The sequence below is a fragment of the Sminthopsis crassicaudata genome, chromosome 3 (genome assembly GCF_048593235.1).
Source record: "Sminthopsis crassicaudata isolate SCR6 chromosome 3, ASM4859323v1, whole genome shotgun sequence".
NCBI classification, from domain to species: Eukaryota; Metazoa; Chordata; class Mammalia; order Dasyuromorphia; family Dasyuridae; genus Sminthopsis; species Sminthopsis crassicaudata.
The window spans coordinates 279,351,655-279,373,848 of record NC_133619.1 but is presented as its reverse complement, the minus strand read 5'-3'; the positions used below and the strand labels follow the sequence as shown (position 1 = coordinate 279,373,848).

At 33.4% G+C, this 22,194-nt stretch overlaps 1 protein-coding gene across 1 annotated transcript in view; it reads right to left on the bottom strand.

Annotated features, from left to right (window-relative positions):
- CFAP47 (cilia and flagella associated protein 47) overlaps positions 1-22,194 on the bottom strand; it is a 781,966-nt gene that overhangs the window by 688,903 nt on the left and 70,869 nt on the right. The window contains exon 14 of the mRNA XM_074302067.1: positions 19,131-19,290. Within this exon, the coding sequence (XP_074158168.1) occupies positions 19,131-19,290 (160 nt within the window). The remainder of the gene's footprint in view (positions 1-19,130; positions 19,291-22,194) is intronic.

Below are 22,194 nucleotides of genomic sequence, written 5' to 3'. Positions count from 1 at the left end.
AATAGACTTCAGAAAATCACCCCCAGGATAATACACTATGACCAAGTGGGATTTATACCAGGAATGCAGGGCTGGTTTAATATTAGGAAAACTATTAGTATAATTGACCATATTAATAATCAAATTAATAAAAACCATATGATCATCTCAATAGATGCAGAAAAGGCATTTGATAAAATTCAACATCCATTCCTACTAAAAACGCTTGAGAGTATAGGAATAAATGGACTATTCCTTAAAATAATAAGGAGCATATATTTAAAACCTTCAGTAAACATCATATGTAATGGTGATAAACTAGAACCTTTCCCTGTAAGATCAGGAGTGAAACAAGGTTGCTCACTATCACCATTACTATTCAATATAGTACTAGAAACTCTAGCCTTGGCAATAAGAGCCGAGAAAGAGATCCAAGGAATTAGAGTAGGAAATGAAGAAATCAAATTGTCACTTTTCGCAGATGACATGATGGTATACTTAGAGAACCCCAAAGACTCTGCTAAAAAGCTATTAGAAATAATTCAGAATTTTAGCAAAGTCGCAGAATACAAAATAAATCCACATAAATCCTCAGGATTTTTATACATTACCAACACAATCCAACAGCAAGAGATACAAAGAGAAATTCCATTCAAAATAACAGTCGATAGTATCAAATATTTGGGAATATATCTACCAAAGGAGAGTCAGGAATTATATGAGCAAAATTACAAAACACTTGCCACAAAAATAAAGTCAGATTTAAATAATTGGAAAGACATTCAATGTTCTTGGATAGGCCGAGCGAATATAATAAAGATGACAATACTCCCCAAACTAATCTATTTATTTAGTGCTATACCAATCAGACTCCCAAGAAACTATTTTAATGACCTAGAAAAAATAACAACAAAATTCATATGGAAGAATAAAAGGTCGAGAATTGCAAGGGAACTAATGAAAAAAAAGTCAGAGGAAGGTGGTCTAAGTGTACCTGATTTAAAGCTATATTATAAAGCAACAGTCACCAAAACCATTTGGTATTGGCTAAGAAATAGATTAGTTGATCAGTGGCATAGATTAGGTTCACAGGACAAGATAGTGAATAAGAATAGCAATCTAATCTTTGACAAACCCAAAGATCCCAAATTTTGGGATAAGAATTCATTATTTGACAAAAACTGCTGGGAAAACTGGAAATTAGTATGGCAGAAACTAGGCATGGACCCACATTTAACACCACATACTAAGATTAGATCAAAATGGGTCCAAGATTTAGGCATAAAGAACGAAATCATAAAAAAATTGGAGGAACATGGGATGGTTTACCTCTCAGACTTGTGGAGGAGGAAGGAGTTTGTGTCCAAGGGAGAACTAGAGACCATTATTGATCACAAAATAGAACATTTTGATTACACCAAATTAAAAAGTTTCTGCACAAACAAAACTAATGCAAACAAGATTAGAAGGGAAGTAACAAATTGGGAAAAAATTTTTACAGTTAAAGGTTCTGATAAAGGCCTCATCTCCAAAATATACAGAGAATTGACTTTAATTTATAAGAAATCAAGCCATTCTCCAATTGATAAATGGTCAAAGGATATGAACAGACAATTTTCAGATGATGAAATTAAAACTATTTCCACTCATATGAAAGAGTGTTCCAAATCACTATTGATCAGAGAAATGCAAATTAAGACAACTCTGAGGTATCATTACACACCTGTCAGATTGGCTAAGATGACAGGAACAAATAACGATGAATGTTGGAGGGGCTGTGGGAAAACTGGGGCACTGATGCATTGTTGGTGGAGTTGTGAAAGAATCCAACCATTCTGGAGAGCAATCTGGAATTATGCCCAAAAAGTTATCAAAATGTGCATACCCTTTGACCCAGCCATACTACTACTGGGCTTATACCCCAAGGAACTACTAGAGAAGGGAAAGGGTCCTGTATGTGCCAAAATGTTTGTGGCAGCCCTTTTCATAGTGGCTAGAAGCTGGAAGATGAATGGATGTCCATCAATTGGAGAATGGTTGGGTAAACTATGGTATATGAATGTTATGGAATATTATTGTTCTATAAGAAATGACCAACAGGAGAAATACAGAGAGGCTTGGAGAGACTTACATCAACTGATGCTGAGTGAAACGAGCAGAACCAGAAGATCATTATACACTTCAACAATGATACTGTACGAGGATGTATGCTGATGGAAGTGGATTTCTTCAACATAGAGAAGAGCTAATCCAATTCCAATTGATTAATGATGGACAGAACCAGCTACATCCAGAAAAGGAACACTGGGAAATGTATGTAAACTGTTATTTTTACCTTCTAAATCCAATTCTTCCTGTGCAACAAAAAATTCGGTTCTACACACATATATTGTATCTAAATTATACTGTAATATATTTAACATATATAAGACTGCTTGCCATCTGGGGGAGGGGGTTGGGGGAGGAAGGGAAAAAATCTGAATAGAAGTAAGTGCAAGGGATAATGTTGTAAAAAATTACCCATGCATATGTACTGTCAAAAAATGTTATAATTAAAATAAAATAAAAAATTAAAAAAAATTCTACTATGTACCATTATTGTTCCATTTTGAGACCTTTTAAAATATTTATTAAATGTTCTGTAGGAGAAATAGGTTCTACCACCTTTCATGGTACCATCTTCACCAAAATTGTGAGGTGAATATTGTTCACTGTAGTGAGGTGTAGTGAGATGATCAGAAAGACCAATGACTCTGGAAGGCTCTTAATTATTCCTTTGAGCTGGTAAGGACAAGGTAGATAGAGTAATAAGAGCAATGGAAAAAAGCAGGAGAGAGAAGGAAGTCTATCTGGGTCCTAGTCTCAGATACTTACTTAATTGTGACTGTGGAAAAGTCACTTAACCCTGTTTGTCTCAGTTCATTACTTTAAAAATGAGCTGGAGAAGGAAAAGGAAAACCATCCCAGTAAATTTGTCAAGAAAATCCCAAAAAGGATCATGAAGATTTTGACATAACTGAAAAAACATGCCTTTTTCTTCTAATCTGGGTGGAAGGCAGGAAGTGGAAGAAGGTACTAAGGGTTGATCAGAGTGTAACCCATACTGCCCATATCTTCTTGAATAGTGGGAGTGGTAAGAAGTGGAAGATTGCTTGATAAGCAACTACTTTAGAGCAATTTTGATCCTTTTGCAAACTTTCACTTCCAAATGGCCCTTACTTCTTAAAACTCATACATCCAATATACCTGACTACTATTTCTCTTCCTGCTTATCCTATTTCTCTCTCTCTCTCTCTCTCTCTCTCTCTCTCTCTCTCTCTCTCTCTCTCTCTCTCTCTCTCTCTCTCTCTCTCTCTCTTTTGGTCTTCTTTTCTCTACCTCCTAATCCTCTGGGAGAACATCTTTAGTATATAGAGGAGATAGAACATTTAGATTTTAGGATTTGTTTGTTTGAAGTTGTTGTTGTTGTATTTTTTAAGATGGGGGAAAATATTCATGTTATTCTGAAAAAAGAAGCCTAACAACTGCAAAAAATGTCACCTTAAAATTGTGGGGAGAAAATAATCTATAAAAAATAAATTTATAAATTTATATGTAATATCCCAAATATAAAGATTTGTAAGTTTTAGCAAATACTGCCTTTAGATAAATTCAATCTCTTCTTAAATCACAATGTCAAAATGATGAATGTAATATAGCTTAATTGTTTGTAAAAGATATTATTAAATTCTAAAACAAGGCATGTATTCTTCATGATTATCAAATTTTCAGATGTTACAAAGTTGGGAAAACTAATGCATTGGTTGACAAAATGAAGATTCATAATTATTTTTCATGCATTTTAACTGTAGGATTTCTGTTTCTAAGACTAGGCCTTTTTTTATCTCTCTATACTAAAGTTTGGCAAACTGTTTCCTGCTAAAACAAAACTTATTACTTCCTATCTTTGTATAGCCCTCAGCTAAGCCATGGTTTTTACCTTTTTTAATATAATACAATTTTATTTATTATAATTATATGTTATATTATATTTTAAAATATAAAAAAAACATTTTTAGCTTGTTCGTTGTACAAAAATAGGTGGCAGGCAGATTTTGCTTCCTGTGAAACTATAATTTCCTGACTCATGCTTTATATTTGATCAATTATCTCATCTGCTCCCCTGAATTTAATTGTCATCCCCATGCAGATAATTCCAAGACCTATATAACTAACCCTGGTCTTTCTCTTGAAATCACATAACAATGAGATGTTTCAAATTACATGTTGCAAAAGCATCTCAACACATCCAAAATAGAGTTTATTATATCTTAACCCATCCCCCTATCAATATCTACCCTCTGTGAAATTTCTTATTTCAGTCAAGGTCACCAGTATCTTTTCAATAACTTAGATTTGCAATTTCAGAGCTATTACTTTATATACCCTGCAGAAGTAAACTGACCTGGTTGTTCCTCATATAGAATGCTCTATTATTCATCTCCATGACTGGAATGCACTTTTTTGACCTCTTCCTCTTCGTGAATGTAATTTCTTTTCCATGAGACCTTTGCTGAAATGCCCACTCTTTCCACCTCAATCCCAAAACTGCTGGTTCCTTCCTCTTCCAATATTTCATGTTTATTTTATGTACACTTTTCCATATACATATTAGAATGCATTGGTTGCCATGCATGTCATGAGAAGAATATAAGCTCCTTTTTGGCAAAGGTTTTTTTAATTGTTGTTGTTGTTTTATTCTTTATTTCCTAGTATAGTGCCCGATATATGGTAATCTTCCTGCTCCCCAATCTTCATCTTAGAGAACCTTGTGATCAGGCTAATGATGACTTAGCGCCTTCTTCTATTGCCTCCCATCTAGACTGGAGAAGGAGGGTGGCTGATCAATCTTCTCCCGAGTGAGCCCTCTTCTCCTTCTCCTTTAGTCAGGAGGAGCAAAAAGCAGGCTTGAAGGCTATTCTGCTTGCCTTCTCCCATCCAACCTAGAGAAGAGAGTCTGAGCTGACCAACACAACTTTTTTATTTTTTACTGCTCTCACTGTACTATAATTTACCCAGTCTTCAGCCAAACCAGAAGAACATTTAAGAGCCCCCCGTCTCTGATATTTTCCTCATATAAACTACCAGATGAAAACTGTGAACAGTACAATTCTTCTCATAATTCTGCTTAAGATGGCTACATGAATGGTGGTTGGAGGCCAGTTCTCTTACACAAACTCCAACAAATATCTGAAAAGTCCCCTAGTTGGAATAATGATATTAAACAGAAGTATTAAGATAGACATTTATTGACTGATTAAGGATGCATCAAAATTAACAAAATTTTAAAAAAAATCCTACTTCCATCCTTACTCCAGAAAGCTACAAGGAATAAAAATCAGTTCAATAAAAAAGCTCAATACATCAACTATATAAGACAGAATAGTAATTGTTTTATGACCATTCAACATTCTAAATGTAGTTGTTATTATGGTACAGTTCAATTTTTTAAAATAATCTTTTTTTAAGTTCTTCTAAATTCATGATGTTTATCATGCATCATAGAGGAATCAATAATACCATCCCTTACTGTTATATCCTTTGAAGAGCTCAGGGTTTTTTTCCTCATGATTAATGTATTTTACAGAACTGTTAATCAGCTCTTGACACTATTTTTCATTTTCAATATGCTTTTCTTGGTGCTTTTGTAAAAATAGATTGTGTATTTGTAAAAATACATTGCGTACTTGAATGATTTTTAAAAGATTGGTTTCAATTCCCTACAACAACAGCTGATAATATTTCTAATAGTCATTGAAGTGTACTCAATAAGAGTTAATTTTTTTCTCTTCAGAGTATTATCTATTCTTTAAAACCACAAAATTTTAAATTCCATTTAAAAATAGTAAAGTATTATATGTATATGGCACAAGATCCAGTCAATGAACTAACAGATTGCTATTTTAAAGGTAGGAAAAACTACTTCAATTTAATTTCATCTGACTGGCATTAGACATTCTGAGTCAATCTTATGTCTGTAAAAGTACCAACATATGACCATTGCTATCATAAAATGAAATGATACCTCTATTATAGCTTATTCCAAGTAATCTGTACATCACTGCAAATGTTCCAACAAAGTTCTATTCTAATGCCTCATCATGGCTAGCAAATAACTCTGGGTTCAGAAGGGTTCTCCCAATTGAGTGCAAGCCCTGATGGAGTCTTAGCAGGCTAAAAAGGTCTTGAGTATGTCCCTAGCCTTAGACCATATATCTGTCACCCAATGGAATCTCTCATCCAACCTTATTCAAATGCAGAGAAGTTCATCACCAGGTGATTTCCTACCAAGTAATGAACAAGGTTGTGAGTTGCATCAGCCACACTGATGAATAATCTTAATTTTTTTGTTTTGATTATAACTGTCAACTTTTTCCATAATACTTTAAAAATATGTTATTCAATGCCAAATATGAACGACATAGCAAAATTTGCAAACTTACTTTCATGTGGCCATCACACTGGTTTTCGGGAAAACAGCACTTGCATTATTGGTGTGTGAATTGCCACAAAAGGTCTAAATGAAATATATACTATATGACTTAAGTACTGCTTTTCTTTTGAATTTTGGTTATCAGGAATTAACTAATTTATTCCTGGTTTGTTTGGTTTTTTTTTAATCAAGGACAGGAAATTCATGTACTGCTTAACCTGATTTCATGTGTATCTCAATCTCTTTATACCTTGGACAAGGTTAGACAGAATTTAATTTTGTAGCAAGGATCATAGATTTGCCTACATTCCTCAAATCTATGGGATATGTCCTTAATGGGGATGGGAAGGGAGAGAAGAGGAAGAGAGATACTGTGATGAGGCAAAGGAAGAACAACAACTGCATACATCAATATTTCCCAGCCAGCTCCTTCAGATGGTCTAAAAACCTCTCCAGAAAGGAATTTAGAAAAAAGAGAGGAAGGACTTTAAGTCATTCAGTGTCTCTTAGTGGTTCTGACTGTCAGAACATATTGTCAATTTTTTTCTAGGCATCCGCCATGTTCTCTCCTCCTATTTCCAAACTGTTAGTACTCTACTGCTAGTCCAGGGTCTAATAGAAAACTGCACTCACTGCTGATAATACTACTAGCTGACATCTGTTTCTGAATATCCCTTCAATACATATTGTTTCACTTTCTGACTGTAAGCTATTTCATTTGTTCACTTTGTCCCTTTATATTAAAATCTAAGCAATGAGGAGTTTACCCCTAAGAGAATTTCACTTAATGTAATATTTTGGATAGAATGCAGGGCTTTCTGTCTCTCACACTTATCAGTTTTATAACTAGGCACATAGATTAATCTGCATGATTGGAGGAAGTTACCCATACTGACAATAACAAATTACAGATATGAAATTCCATATCCTTCCTACATTTCTCTATAGAAGCCAAATACATTCTATTTAAACTGAAAATATCTAAATTAGAAGTGTAATCATCCATTCAGACAAAATGAAAAATTGTTTGATGTTCAACTATACCTATCTAAAAGATAAACCTAAAAGGAATCAAGGAAGTAAAAAAGATTCCTGGACTTAGCCTCAATCCAATCAGCTAAAAAATTCACTCATCATACAAACTTCTGTATAAATGTCATTTTGGGGGGATGCAAATGAATTTAAGAAATTCTCTAAAAAGACATGACACAATATTAATGATAAAGATATTCTCAAAACACTTCCAGTAAAATACTTTGAGCAAACTACCTTCCCCTATGATACAAAGAAACATAAATATATTGTTCCATTAAACTCTCTCCTAAAAATATAACTGCCTGACACTCATGGATGCAAGAACTCTCTAGATATGGCTTCAGCAGCATGAGAAAGTTATGGCTAAGGTTGCAAGCTGCATAATAAAAAGAAAGAATGATTTGGAATGTTTTCAACCAAATCTTGTTCTTGACACTTTGATGACAAATAATGTTCACAAAGTAATAAATTTTATAGTTTGGGACTAAATGATTTCACATAAGCAATTACCCAACAAGGTAAAGAACATCTATTCACAACTGAAGTAAATATGCTGCAAAGCAAACAAACACTTTGAATACTTGGAGCATCCTCAAACCTAAAGGTATCACTGTTTTTGAGAAGCTTTAGAAAATCAAATTCTGCTATAAACTATTTGACTATATAGTGCTCAAACTGAATGAAGAGAACATATTCAAAATACCTTATTTAACAAACTGACCTAAGATCAAGTCAAGAAATTAATTCTAAATTCCCCAATTTTCTGTCAAGGACATCATCATCCTTCCAGCTACTCATATTTGAAACATCACTCTTTTCCCAGCCTCCAAATACCATGAGCTACCAAGTCCTCTCCATTTTGCCTCCACATTTCTCCTATCTATTTCCCTTCTTTCTCATAACTCTGATAGTCTTTGAGGTCAGGCTCTCAATCAACCACCTGGACTATGCCACTCTTCTAAATAATCTCCTTTCAATCTCTAAGTCTTTTTTCCTTCTCCCACCTTTCTGCCATATAACCAATAATTAAGCACAAATCTACCAATTTCATATCCCTTCTCACAAAACTTCAATAGTTTCATGATGCTTCTAGGATAAACTATAAACTTCTCAGCATAGCATATAAACTCAGCATAGCATTCCACAATCTGGATAAAATCTCATTTTTTTCTAGGATTTAGGATTATAGAGGAAACAACTTAGCCAAGATTCCAGGGTTGGTGCATTATTTCCTGTCTTTTGCTAATTATTTTAGTTTGTCTTATTCAGCTATGAAGAGAACTGACTTGTCAATAATTAAGCATCTCATTCTTACATTTATTGTCCCATAACATCCTGACTCCAGCTACTCCTCTTATTTTGGGCTCTAGTTAAGAGCTCACCCAAAAGAAGTGAAAATAAAAGGTATTCTAAGTATAAATTTGCATCAGTTATAGTACAGATGAATTTATCCCTACTTGAAATCATTGTATTAGAGATTAATTGGAACAAAATTAAGTATTTTTAACATATTCTCTAATATAGTTAGATGCTAGGCTAATGATTAGAGCGTATCCAAAAGTAACATAATGCTATAATACCATTAATTGTGCATTTGATATTTTCCTCTGCATGGACAAAGGTGAGCAAATACTTAAGATAAATCTTTTTTTTCCCCCAGTGGTCTCTCTCTCTCTCTCTCTCTCTCTCTCTCTCTCTCTCTCTCTCTCTCTCTCTCTCTCTCTCTCTCTCTCTCTCTCAATACCTCTCTTGGAACTTGCTGTTGCTTAAGCCTTATTTCCCTCTTGCTCCTCATGCACTGGTGAAAGGGAAGATGCCAGCTGCCATCCCTATATTCTCTCCAGACTTTTCACTGTTCATAAGGTTGACATTAAAGGAAGGAAATACACAAAAGACAAAAAAGGCATCTGGGGACTTGGGTACATGCCTGGCTAGTCACAGCCCCTGCAGCAATTATTTAAAGAATAGGGAGTAGTTGTACTTTTTTACCTGTAGCAATATTAAAGCTCCAATGAACTCCAGCTGTGAACTGCCTCTTCTCCTACCATTTATGGCACCTCATATCAGCTATTCAATAGCTTCCAAGTGAATAAGGCATACCTAGCTGGAAGCCAGGTCTCAAAGTTCTGTTATAGTCCACTAGAACAGCACCAGAGTGTAATCACAGGCAACATTACACACATTATGTATTAATCCATTTCACACTTTCTATTTTCCAGCTAAAATAGTGTACTAGATGGTTCTACTAATACTCTACATTTCATCTTCAATGTGCCTTTACAAAAGCTTTTTCTCTTGGATTTTCACCTCTGCATCTTGGAATTCTTATTGTCATCCAAGATTTAGTGAAAGTGCCACCTCTTACAGAGTCACTCTCTCAATCTCTTTTCACATTACCTTATATTTAGCCCAGAAATGTATATGCCAAGGCCAACAAACATCAAAGCTAGAACTCTAACAAAGGCTCTTTAATTTCAAATCTATCCCTTTTTCCTTTGGAATATTCCATTTCCCTCCCTTCCATATAATATGAGTGCCTTGATGTCAGGTGTAACTTTATTTTTTTTTCTTTTTATGCCAAACATTTGTCACAGCTTCTAAAACATGTTTGTTCAGTCATTTTACAGTCACATTCAACCCTTGGTGACCCCACTTTGGGGGTTTTCCAGGCAAAGACAATGGAATCTTTTGCCATTTTCTTCTTCAGTAATTAGTGCTTGACCCAGTAATAGTGCTAACTAGATCTGTACCCTAAAGATATAAAAGTACAAAAATATTTATATTATCTGCTTTTGTGATGGGAAAGAATTAGAACCTGAGGATATAATAACCAGTTGGGGGATTGGCTGAACAGTGTCGTATATGATTGTGATGGATTACTATTGCTGTATACTCATAGAAAGCTGATGAAAAATTAAGACAACAGAATTGTAGCACATTGTGCATAGTAACAGCAATATTGTAACAATGATCACCTGTGAAAGACTTAGCTCCTCAAATCAACTAAATGATCCATAATTCCAAAGGAATTTTCCAAAGGAAACATTACTTCATGTTTCTTGTTTTTATTCACAACATGGCTAATGTGAAATGTTTTGTATGACAGGTACAAAGGGTATTATGTTTCTTGCCTTCTTAATGGGTGTTGGAGACTCTGCAGAAAAGAGAATTTAGAACTGAAAGAAAAATGTTTTAATGGATCCATAGTACTTTTGAGGATAGCAATTTTTTAATGGGGGTCAGAGAAGTTAAGTGTAATACAGGGACTGGCAAATATGAGCCCACTTCTAGGAGAATACATATTTGTTCAACCTAATTCTGGCAATCTGTGATGATACACAATAAAGGACTTCATCCCATGGCTCTCCACTTCAGAGCTTTTTGATATATTCTGTGATTAGTTCTTATCCTTATTGAAGTAAAGGTCTTGTAGTTGGTGGCCTTGCCAGAACCTAGGATGCATATAAGCTTCCAAAGCAAAAATTCATTCTCTTTTCCATTTTTCTGGACATTAGGTATAAAGATGATTTTGAATTCTGAAAGATTAGAGGATGCAAGTTTGATGTCCTCCTCTAAGCCCTGCCCAACCAGCCTGTGGGAGCATGGCTATATCTGAGACAAGACTTCATTATCTCATCTTTCCTTTGTTACAGACCTTGTAAGATTGTGACAGATCAGAAAAATTACCAGATATCTCAAGACCAAATGTGGGAAGGAGGAAGCCCTGAGAAGTAATCTGCTTGACCCAGTCCATGAGTTGGATATCCCAACAATGAAATGTTATGTAGAAGCAAGGGAATAACTCTATCCATTAGGTAAATGAGCTTATTCAGAACAAATGTAGCAGTAGCAACTGCTTTAGTGACCCTACTCTCTTTAGAGGGCAAGGATAGGAAAATTGTGACCTGGTTGAGGAGAGATTCTTTTTTTAAATTCATTCCCATTATCACTTCTCAGTATACATTCCTTTGTGAAAGTAATCCATTGTTAATTGCTGTTAAATGGCTAATTGGTATATTCCTATATAACTAGTTAATTGATAGAATTCTGATAATTCCTGGCATTACTGATATTGAAGAGATATCAACCCACACTGGTAATGGATATGGAGGAATGCAATTGAATGAGGTCTTGAGCCAATAGCCTTAGAAAAAATCATCTCAACACCTTAGTGATACTTCTAGAACCTTGAGGGGATGACATAGTTGCTCTTTAGAGAATGTATTAAGCCAGAATTTCTGAGAAAAATAATTGAATTAGTGTTTTTTGCCCTCAGGCAACTTAAGAAGACTCAAAGATCAACCTAGGATCAACCCCAAATAAACCCCATTGGGGTTTAACCAGTTTGTAATGTAAACATTTCCAGGCTAGCTCCATAAAGGTAGCCAGCCCAGAGATGTATTCCTCTGGAGTCTCAGCCAGAACCACAGGAACTTTCACCTCCAGGACAGGGTCTGAGTCTGGGAAGACTGAGAGAACTTCTGCTGATTATGAATACCAGAGACATGCTACAGAGACGTGGCTCTGGGCAATAAGGACCCATAACACCTGGTGATTGCAGAAACAGTTGAGAGGACACTGCTGGCTGTGGGCACTTCCAGGAGAATAGAATAAATGGCTTGGTATTCCAAGACAGAAGGGAGAGCTAAAGTGAAGCCAGAGGACTATCTTCCACATCCAAGATTAGAGAAGGATAGACTAATATTTCTCATAAAAAAATAAATGAGCAGACAAAAGATTAGAACATAGAAACTTATTATGGGAATTGGAAATACCAGAATTCATTTCAGAGGAGTTCACTGGACTGGAAAAAACCCTCTGCTACCCCAAATAGTAATGTTAAATGGCTACCTGCCCCCCCCCAATTTATAAACTCAAAAAAGACTTCAAAAATCAAATGGGACAGATTGAGAAAAAACAGCTATAATAAAAGATCACAGGTCCTATAATAATAATAATAATAATATATATATATATATATATATACATATACATATATATAATTTAAAAAACTAGGCCTGCAATCAAAAATATCATATCCAGCAAAACTAAATATAATTTTAAATGGGAAAAAATGAACTTCAATTAACTTGCAGATTTTCAGGACTTTGTCTCAATCAAATCTGAACTCAATAGAAAATTTAACATATTAGAACATACACCAAAGATTCAACAAACTCAACAAAACAAATTGTTTTTTTTTTCCACAGAAATTTATATCATATGCTTAAGATTGACATCAGTAACTGGGTAGCTCATAAGACAGATTGGGGCAGAGCTGAGTATGATCTGACTCTAAAAAGCCAAACTGTTTAGGGAAAGGCAAAAATAGTAAATATGTAATGTAAATGAGGTACAGAGGAAGAACTGACACAGAGGCATTAAAGAGAGGAGAAGGGTAGTTGTAAAAACTACTCACTTTGGGTATGAGTTAAATAGGAAACAATATCTATATACCATGATATAGCACCCTCCAAAATCTATAAAGAAATAAGGGCAAGGTGGAATATAGAAGGATGTATCGATTCATGGTAATAGGACAATTTCTGCAGATTGGTGAGAAAGGGATAATGAATAAAGTGGGATGCAGAAGGGTATTTAGATTAAGGAGTATGGGATAAAATATATAGAACATAATGGGAATGGGATGTATGGAGAGAAAATAAGAGATGAATTCATGGGTGAGAGAGGGAAGTTAAGTAACAGAAAGGCAAGTTATGGAATAAAATTAAAATAGAAGGGATTAGCAAAGATATGAAGTAAGAGATATACACAAACACTGTAACAAGCACCATAAGCAGGCTTTATTAGGGGAAAAAATTAGGGTTGGTAATCATTTATCTCAGAAAAAGTCAAACAAAAATTCAATCATGAAAGAAATCTATGTTATATGTTAACCATGTTAATATTGCTTTAGATGGATGTCTATATGTGCAAAAATGAGTGTATGTGTGTGTATATATGCAAATAGGTATGTGTGTGTGTGTGTATATATAGATATATGTGTGGGTGTGTGGTTGGGTATAAATGTTTATGTATGTATATATATATATATATATATATATATATATATATATATATATATATATATATCTGTTCTCACCTGTAACCTGGTTAGGAGAAGTAGAGAGGATGAAAGGGGAAAAAAGAATAAACAAAAAAATGCCCTGCAGAGAACAAAAGAATAACTTACAAGGAAGCAAACAAAAAAAGATAATCATATATAGTCTTTTCTGTTATATATGCTTTCTTGAAATAGAAATTTATTGTTAACATATTTTGAATGCTCCCTGATGTTCTGCTGGCACAAGATAATGTTTTGTTTTGTTTTGTTTTATTTCAATTTTCCTGGGTTCAAATCTAGCCTCAGACAGACAAGTCACTTATCCCTTTTTGTCTCAATTTCCTTATCTATAAAATGAGCTGGGGGAAAAAAAGACTAAGCACGCAATTGTCCTTGCCAAGAAAATCTGAAAATGGGGTCACGAAATGTCAGACATGACTGAACAATAAAATTTCTGGCACCAAAGTTGCCCCCCCATAGATTATGTCACTTTGCTGCACACACACACACACACACACACACACACACACACACACACACACACCATAGGGAAAAAAATAGTAAATGAAATAACTGCACTGTATTTTGTGAGTTTTGAAGTAACTAGAAAATATCAGTAATTATTATGATGTATTAGCCAGCCAGTTATTCTCTCCCTTTACTAAAAAAAAAAAAAAAAAAAAAAAAAAAAAGGTGCTTAGACCTAAGTAACACTTTAATCAGATCATAAATTTCTAGGATTAAATTAATGTAACTGAATATAAATAAATATATATGGAAATTATATCATTTAATAATTTATTTTTTTTCGTCTTTTAAAAAAAGCAATAATATAGATTCAGTTAGGTAGTTCAGTGGACAGAATAATAAGCCTGAGTCAGAAAGACTTGCATTTAAATTCAGCCTCAGACGCACTACTTATGTGAACCTGAGTAAATCACTTAATCTCTTTTTGCCTTGATCCACTAAAGAAAGAAATGGTAAACAATGCTGGTATCTTTGCCAAGAAAACTTCATATAGTATCATAAAAATGAGATACTGAACAATAGCAAAAAGGAGATGAGGAAAACCCAGTTAAGTTTGCTGCTCTTAGAATGAAAGAGACAGGAAAGAGTAATCTAGGCCAAATGAAACTGGCTACCAGGAAAAACCCTATATGGACCCGGCATATAATTTTACCAACAAAGCCAAGTAGACATTGGGCATGGACCCTGATCTTGCTACCCAGGTGTGATGTTAACTCTGACTTCCTCAGAGGTTCGTCTTTCTTTTCTACTACAGGATTTATTACTTCATCTCTTCAGAAAGCTGTTTCTGTTATCCAGAACTTTTCCCTGGCATAGAAGAAGCATTGAAATTTTCTTCTCTGGAAAAGGGAAAGGCTACCAAATCAAGGCAAAGAATGTGATGGGATTATGACCAAAGTCCTATCTATAATTGGGTTCATGTGGTATTTTTCCCCAAGGAGCTGGTAGAGACCTCATAGGAAATGAAGTGCTATTAATTTCCCTTTATAGATACAGAGAACCTGAGGCAAGTTCCAGAGATGAAGTCATTTACACAAGTATTATGTTCAGGGCTGCTATTTCTCATACTTAGTGAAGATAACATGTTAATATAAATCTGAGAAGGGAGGTAAAGAAAAACAAGAACATCATTCAAGGACCCAGAAGAGAAGAAACTGAGTTCTCTTGTTGTATTTGTAGTTAAATGGTTAGAATAAATGTACAGTTTTAAAGCTGCTAAGGAAACAAGAACGAATTAACTAATTGAATTTTACACCAGTGGGCTCTAATAAAGATACAAATGTACACTTACTTAATAGCCAATTGAATGGGCTATCTGGGGCCAATATAGGAAGTTGAAAAATACAACCTCATGTGAATGTGAAACTTTTGAAGCTGAGAGATTTTAAAGTTCTCGAGAGAAACAAAGGAAAATAATCGGGTTTCAAAAGTAAAAGCAAAGTTGTTTGAAGAGTGTGTTTGCTTTTTTTGTTATTGTTATGTTACTGAAATGATGTCCTTTAAACTTATTGATCATTTGCACTAAAGAAGATATAATCTGAACTGAGCTTTTAAATGTGATTAAGATTTTAACAAATGTAAATGAGGAAATAAAATTCCTTCTAGAAATACAACTTTACTTGGATATAAATACTATATGAAGTAGTGAATAGCAATTTTAAACCAAAAGGTCAGAAAAGAAGCTATGTATGACCCATGAACACAAAGACTCCCCTTATCCCAGACCTCTTACAATACTTTATATTTTTCTAATGTACTTATATATGATATTGTATTATAGTTAATTATATGTGTATAAAGATAGATAAACAGTATAATATAGCGTAAAAAAAATGCTTGACCTGGGCAGTCACTCCATTTGAAAACGCCCTAGTATTACTATGCATTTCCTCCTAATTCCCAGGCCCTCAGAGAATCCTCTGGCCACTGACTTTTGCAGTGTATAAACCAACTTTACCCAGCTTACCTCATTCTGAGATCTTCAGCAGTCTCTCTGGCTACAGTGTCACAAACTGTAGTTTTAAACTGATAGCATGCTCAAATTTAAAGTCTTTTATTTCCTTGCTCACATTCTACCCTACCTCTTGTTGACTCCCAGGTGGACACCAGGATCTCTCAGAGACCCATGCATTCACCTCCTGCCTCCAGCCTCACAGCTACTCCCAAAGACCAGCTTCCTTCTACAAGGAGCTTAAGTAGGGTCTGTGAGGTCACACACACAGCCAATCAAAGGAGACACTCCCATTAATGAAGCTATCTCAATATGCAACATATTTTTCTGAAAAACAATGTTCATTTCCAAAATATATAAGTAACTGATGGAAATGTATATGAATAAAGTTTTCAAAGAAAGAGTAATTCTCTCTAGAGCAATATTTAAATTTAAAACTTTCCAACTCAATAATAATTAGATGAATGAAAAAAAGCAACTCAAGGATTCCACCTCACATTCATCAGATTGGAAGTCAAAAAAAAAAAAAAAAAAAAGGAAAATAACAGATATTCAATAAATAGTGTGGGAAACCAAGACATATTAATAAATTATTGGTGAGCTATGAATTGGTCTAACATTTTGGAAAGCATTTTGAAACAGTGCCCCAAAAGTTATTATATTGTGCAAATGTTAACTTGAAAATACCACTAATAGAACTATGTTCCAAAGGCATCAAAAAAAAAAAAAGGACCCATATTTACAAAAAATATTTATAGTTACTCTTTTTGAAGGGCAAAGAACTTGAAATCGAAGGGTTGTCCATACATTTTGGAATGGCTAAACAAACTACAGTAGAGAAATATAAAGGAATACCACTCTTTTTTATTAAAGCTTTTTCTTTTTCAAAACATATACGTGGTCAATTCTTTAACATTAGCCCTTTCAAAACCTTGTGTTCCAATTTTACTCCTTTCCTCCATATCCTCCCCTAGATGGCATGTAGAATACCATTCTTATATAAAAAGTTATTAAGACAATGACTTCAAGGAGGAGGGAGAAGCTTAGGAGATATTTATGAATTGTTGCATATTAAATTAATCAAAACCAGGAAAATGATTTATAATATAACAACATTGCATAGGCCAACAACTTTGAAAAGAATTAAGAGTTCTGAATAATGATTTTCATAATTAAAAATGCTATATATCTCCTGACAAAGAAGTCCCACAGTGTATAATATACATAGCTATATACAGGCTGCCCCAAAAAAGTCTTAAAATATAAACTGAAACAGAGGGTATCTAAAATTCTTAGTCCTATTTTAAATTTTAATATCTCAGTGTTTTGGATAGGATCAACACAGTAATTTGTTTCATTTGATTGTGCATATTTATAACAGTTCTAACAAAGCTTTGTTTTTTATTAAGGGGGGCAAGATGATAGAAAAAATAATTTTGTTGTTTTGAAAAATTAAATTTTTAAGAAAAAAATTGGTCTAGGACATTGAGGAAAAGGAGGGTTAAGTAGGTGGGTCCATTAATCCTGTTGTAGAACAACAATCAGATGGTCAAAAGAGAAAAGAAAGAGGGAAGAATATCCTTGAGAAGAGAGTTCAAAAGTAAACCTTCAGCAATTATTAATATATTTACTGATGCAAAAAACAAGATTGGAAGAATATTTTAAAAATTAATCTATTTTATCAGAACCTCCCTAAATACAGTCTTGAAATTCAATAATTCAAATCATGATAAGACCCAGGACAATTTGAAATATTTTCTTGTATCTAACTCCATAGCTTACATAGAGCCAGCCTATAATAAAAATGTGCTCAATTGAATTGATGAAAATAATATTGTTGTAAGTGAACCTTTTCAAGATTAAGGAACATTAAAGAATGCAATCAAAATTCCAATTTTATTACTAAAGTATATCGCTATCCCAAAGAAAATAATGGAACAAATGGCTAAATACTATGAGGATAATGAGATATTAAATAGCCCACTTCCCTAAGTCCTATATGTGAATAAGCTGGTCAAATCTAGATATTTTCAAGCAAACTAGTCTGAGGCAGGAAACTATACAGTAGAAAAATAAAACATATTTTCAAAGCTATTCCAAATAATTTGAAAAAAAGAAAATTAAATATAGTATCATAACAACCATGGCTCATGTCCATTCATGTGGGAAAACAAATAATAAGACTGGAATATATAGAGATTGAATGAAATAAAAAGTTACCAAAACCATTTAGGTGATTTGGTGATTTCTTCTAAAATTCTAAAATAAACTTTACTTATTTATGAATTAATAAAACAATGTTAAGTCTGTAGTGTATTCATTAATTAATAAATAAACTATTATCCTTATAGTTGATTATCTTTATTTGGTTCAAATTTACTTTTCAAAAATTTCTTTCTTTTTCTTAACTTCCCCTCTGAGAAACTTCAGTCCTCAGCCCTTCCTCTCATTGGTGACTACCTCCCTACCCCAAAGGTTGTAGGAAGGGATTCAGCCATTCTTCACCTTACTCATTCTCAACTATAGAATTTGTTTAGCTCACTAAATAATTGCCACCCATTGCTTCTTTCCCTCCTTCCCCTCTATTTTCCTGTTCTCTTTTACGTATTATATTCTCTTGAATGTAAACTTCTTGAGGATAGAGAACATTTTGCTTGCTTTTATTTGTCTTTTCAATGTTCAGCACAGTTCCTAGCTCATAGTCATCCTCTAATAAATGTTATAAATAATAATAATAATAATAATAATCTATCTACAATGTATTTTTCTATTAACTTCATTTAAAATGGAGGCTTTTATTATAAAAAGTAGGATCACAACTATATAGCTGAAAAGAAGCCCAGATGTCATCAAATCCAAAGCCTTCCCTTTCTAGATAAAGAAACCACATAGTTTAATATAGGCAAAGGCCCCCCAACAGTTAAATGATTCAACCAAAGTTACATAAGTAGTAACTTACAGATAACAAATTCAAACCCAGAATCTCTGACCCAAGTTCACCACTATTTCTTCCTTCCCACATTGTTTATCTAAGCTCTGAGAACAGATAAAATATTGCACAATGGTAAAGAAATGCCAACAACAAAGGAAGAAATACTTACCTGAACAGAAGTTTATGAAAATGCTAGCTGTTTCACCTGGTACAAGGGAACCAGAAAGTGCACTGAAGGAAAAGGTGCCATCTTTTACTCTTTTGCCTGAATGACCAATATCCAAAATCCATGATACCTCATGTTTTGAGATGCTAGTCAGGTTAAGAACCTGTAACAGCATAAATAATTAAAGAAATTATTTTAAAAAAGATAAGTGTAATAGTAATTGTTAATATTCTGCATATTTTTAATACTCCAGAATGGAAGTTATGTAATTGTATGTACATGAAGAATAAAAAAGAGAAAGAAGTGACAAATTATCCTTCCTAGAGAATTATAATTTGTAAATTTATAATTATAAAAATAAAAGTTATAATTTATGTAGAGTTTTATAAAGTTTACAAAGTTCATTCCTCACAATCACCCTGTGAAATACAGTCTTCATTTCAGTGGTTCCTTACATCTTTTGAAGGATGAAGTTATCATTGAGGCAAATCAAGCTATTCTTCTCTTAGGCAGAGAGAGTACTCTAACCAATATTTTAAATATAGCCAAACTAGACATTCCTCTGCAACCTGCTCTCTCCTGTTTACTGTCCCTTGCTTACTGTGAGTTTACTGTGAGTCTGTACCTCTGTAAATAGGGAAATCTGGGTTTTTGTTCAATTTTCTATCTAAATTACATTTATGTAGTAAGAAATGCATCTTATTTATGTAAATGGAGCTGGTCCTTTAAGCTAGAGAGCTGTCACTAATGGGTCCTACAAAACTTCCAAGTATATAACAGTATCAGATTAAAGCTTTATTGAGAAACATTTAATAAAATAAGTCTCATCTATATAAAAATATATAAAGATACCTATGCATTCATCAAGAGTATTTTAGTGAAACTATAAGATAACTAACAAGCTTTCAAAGATTATTTTCAAAATTTGACCAAATCTTTATGATCACATAACAAAATTAAAAGTCTTGGGAATAAAAGAGTCATCTGGCTTTAATGAATACACACACACACACACACACACACACACACACACACACACACACACACACACACATACACATTAAGTATTTGACTCCATAGAACAAAATACTGGCTTAAAAACTCTCCTCAAGGAAGATATATTTACCAAGCAAAGATTAAAATTATACAAAACTCTATGACAGATGCAACTATGAAGATAACTAATTTCAATAATCTGATAAGTATTGACATTAAGTAAGGTTTCAAGCAGGGAGGCAGCTGCTCAGCTAATATGTTTTCGATATCAAGGAAGATGTTCTACATAGAAATCAAACAAAAGAAAGTTTGTTAATGATAATAAGGTTTTTCAAAAGCTCTTTTTTATAGATGAGGCCATATTAATTGTAACAAATCCTGAAAGTCTATAAAATTTCCCCAGAGCTCTCCATAACATTGGGAAACATATTGGTTTAACCACCTGCACTAGAAAAGCAGATGAAAAATGGCAATTACAGATTGTATTATGTAGCTGAATAGTCAGCTCAAATTAGTCCAAAAATGTGTAAATTTTGGATAGGCATCAAATTGAGTTGAGCTCAAAATTGAGATGAAAGAAGAGATTGGGTTGGCTGAATTTAGGAAACCTTAACTATGCTCTCAAAGATCCCAAATTTCTCATTGCTGGAAAAAAAAAGTATCAGTACCCTGCCAGTGAAGCTCAAAATGAAACCATAATTCAGACATAAAGTAATATCATAAACAAATTTGAGGTATAAGGAAGAAATTGCCTTTCTGATCAATCTAAAGGAAAAGAGTTTACAGTCAAACAATGGATAGAGATGATCTCAGAACATAAATTAGATACTTTTGATGACATAAAATTCAAGATTTAAATAAACAAAAGAAATCCAGCTAAAATCAAAAGGGAAGCAGATTTAATGGGAAAACTCTTTGAAGCAAGTTTCTCTCATAGGGGTCTCATCTCCATGATTTATAAGAAACCAATACAAATGTATGAATTATTTCTCCAAATGAAAAATAGTCAAAGGATATAAACAGATAGTTTTCAGAGGAAGACATCCAAACTATCAATAACCAAATGAAAAAAAAATGTTTAAATTACCAATAAGGAAAGGTAAATTAAAGTTTCTCTAAGGTTCTGCTCTATATCCATCAGAATTGCAAAACTGATTTTTAAAAAGGAAAATGACAAGTGTTAAAGTGGTTATGGGGAAAAACAAATTATAAATTATTGGAGGGACTGTAAATTGATATAGTTATTTTAATAATTTGGAAATATTCCTCCAAGAAATCATTGGAAGAAAATCTAACTCCTCTAGAACTCTTATTCATCTGAATCTTTTTTTCTGTGAAGAAAATATTATAGTTAAAGTGATGCCAGAATTAGACTCCTCACTCATGCTTGAGGAAAGTCTGAATTGAAAGAGTCATGGTTCTTATTCTTACAATTATTATATGTTAATTTACCCTTGGAAAAAGACCTGAAATGGTTACATATGACTGGTTATATATTTGGACAAACACAATTGAACAGATATCACAAATGGAAAGAAGGGATATTTTCCATCTTTGTGATCTAGTTACTCTGGGACCTAATCCATCAATATAACCAAAACAAGACTTTCTTCCAATGGTACCAATTTAAACTTGGAAGTAGAGTGAAGGTGTGTTTTTTAAATACTGAATTCATCAATAGAGTATACATTTGATGTAGTTCAGATGTAGAGATGACATCTCAATTTCGAAGTTCTATATAATTTAAAACATTTAGCATATTTTGCTCTATATTAAATTGTATCAGCTCTTCTCTCCCATATATTATTCTTTCCTGAAGTATATAGATTCATTTATTGTTTGGGTTGTAAGAAAGAAAGAAAAAAACATTGCAAATGTTGCCCCAAAATACCCTTTTTCTTTGATAATTAAAAGGATGTGTAATCTCACAATTGTTTTAAATCTCTTAAACAGTGCTCATCATAAACCATGTTTTTTAATAATTTTTTAAAAAATATCTTATATACCTTATATAACCTTATATTTGATGCAGGGTCCAAGTTCATCAAAAACTAAAGTGTCTATTCAAGAT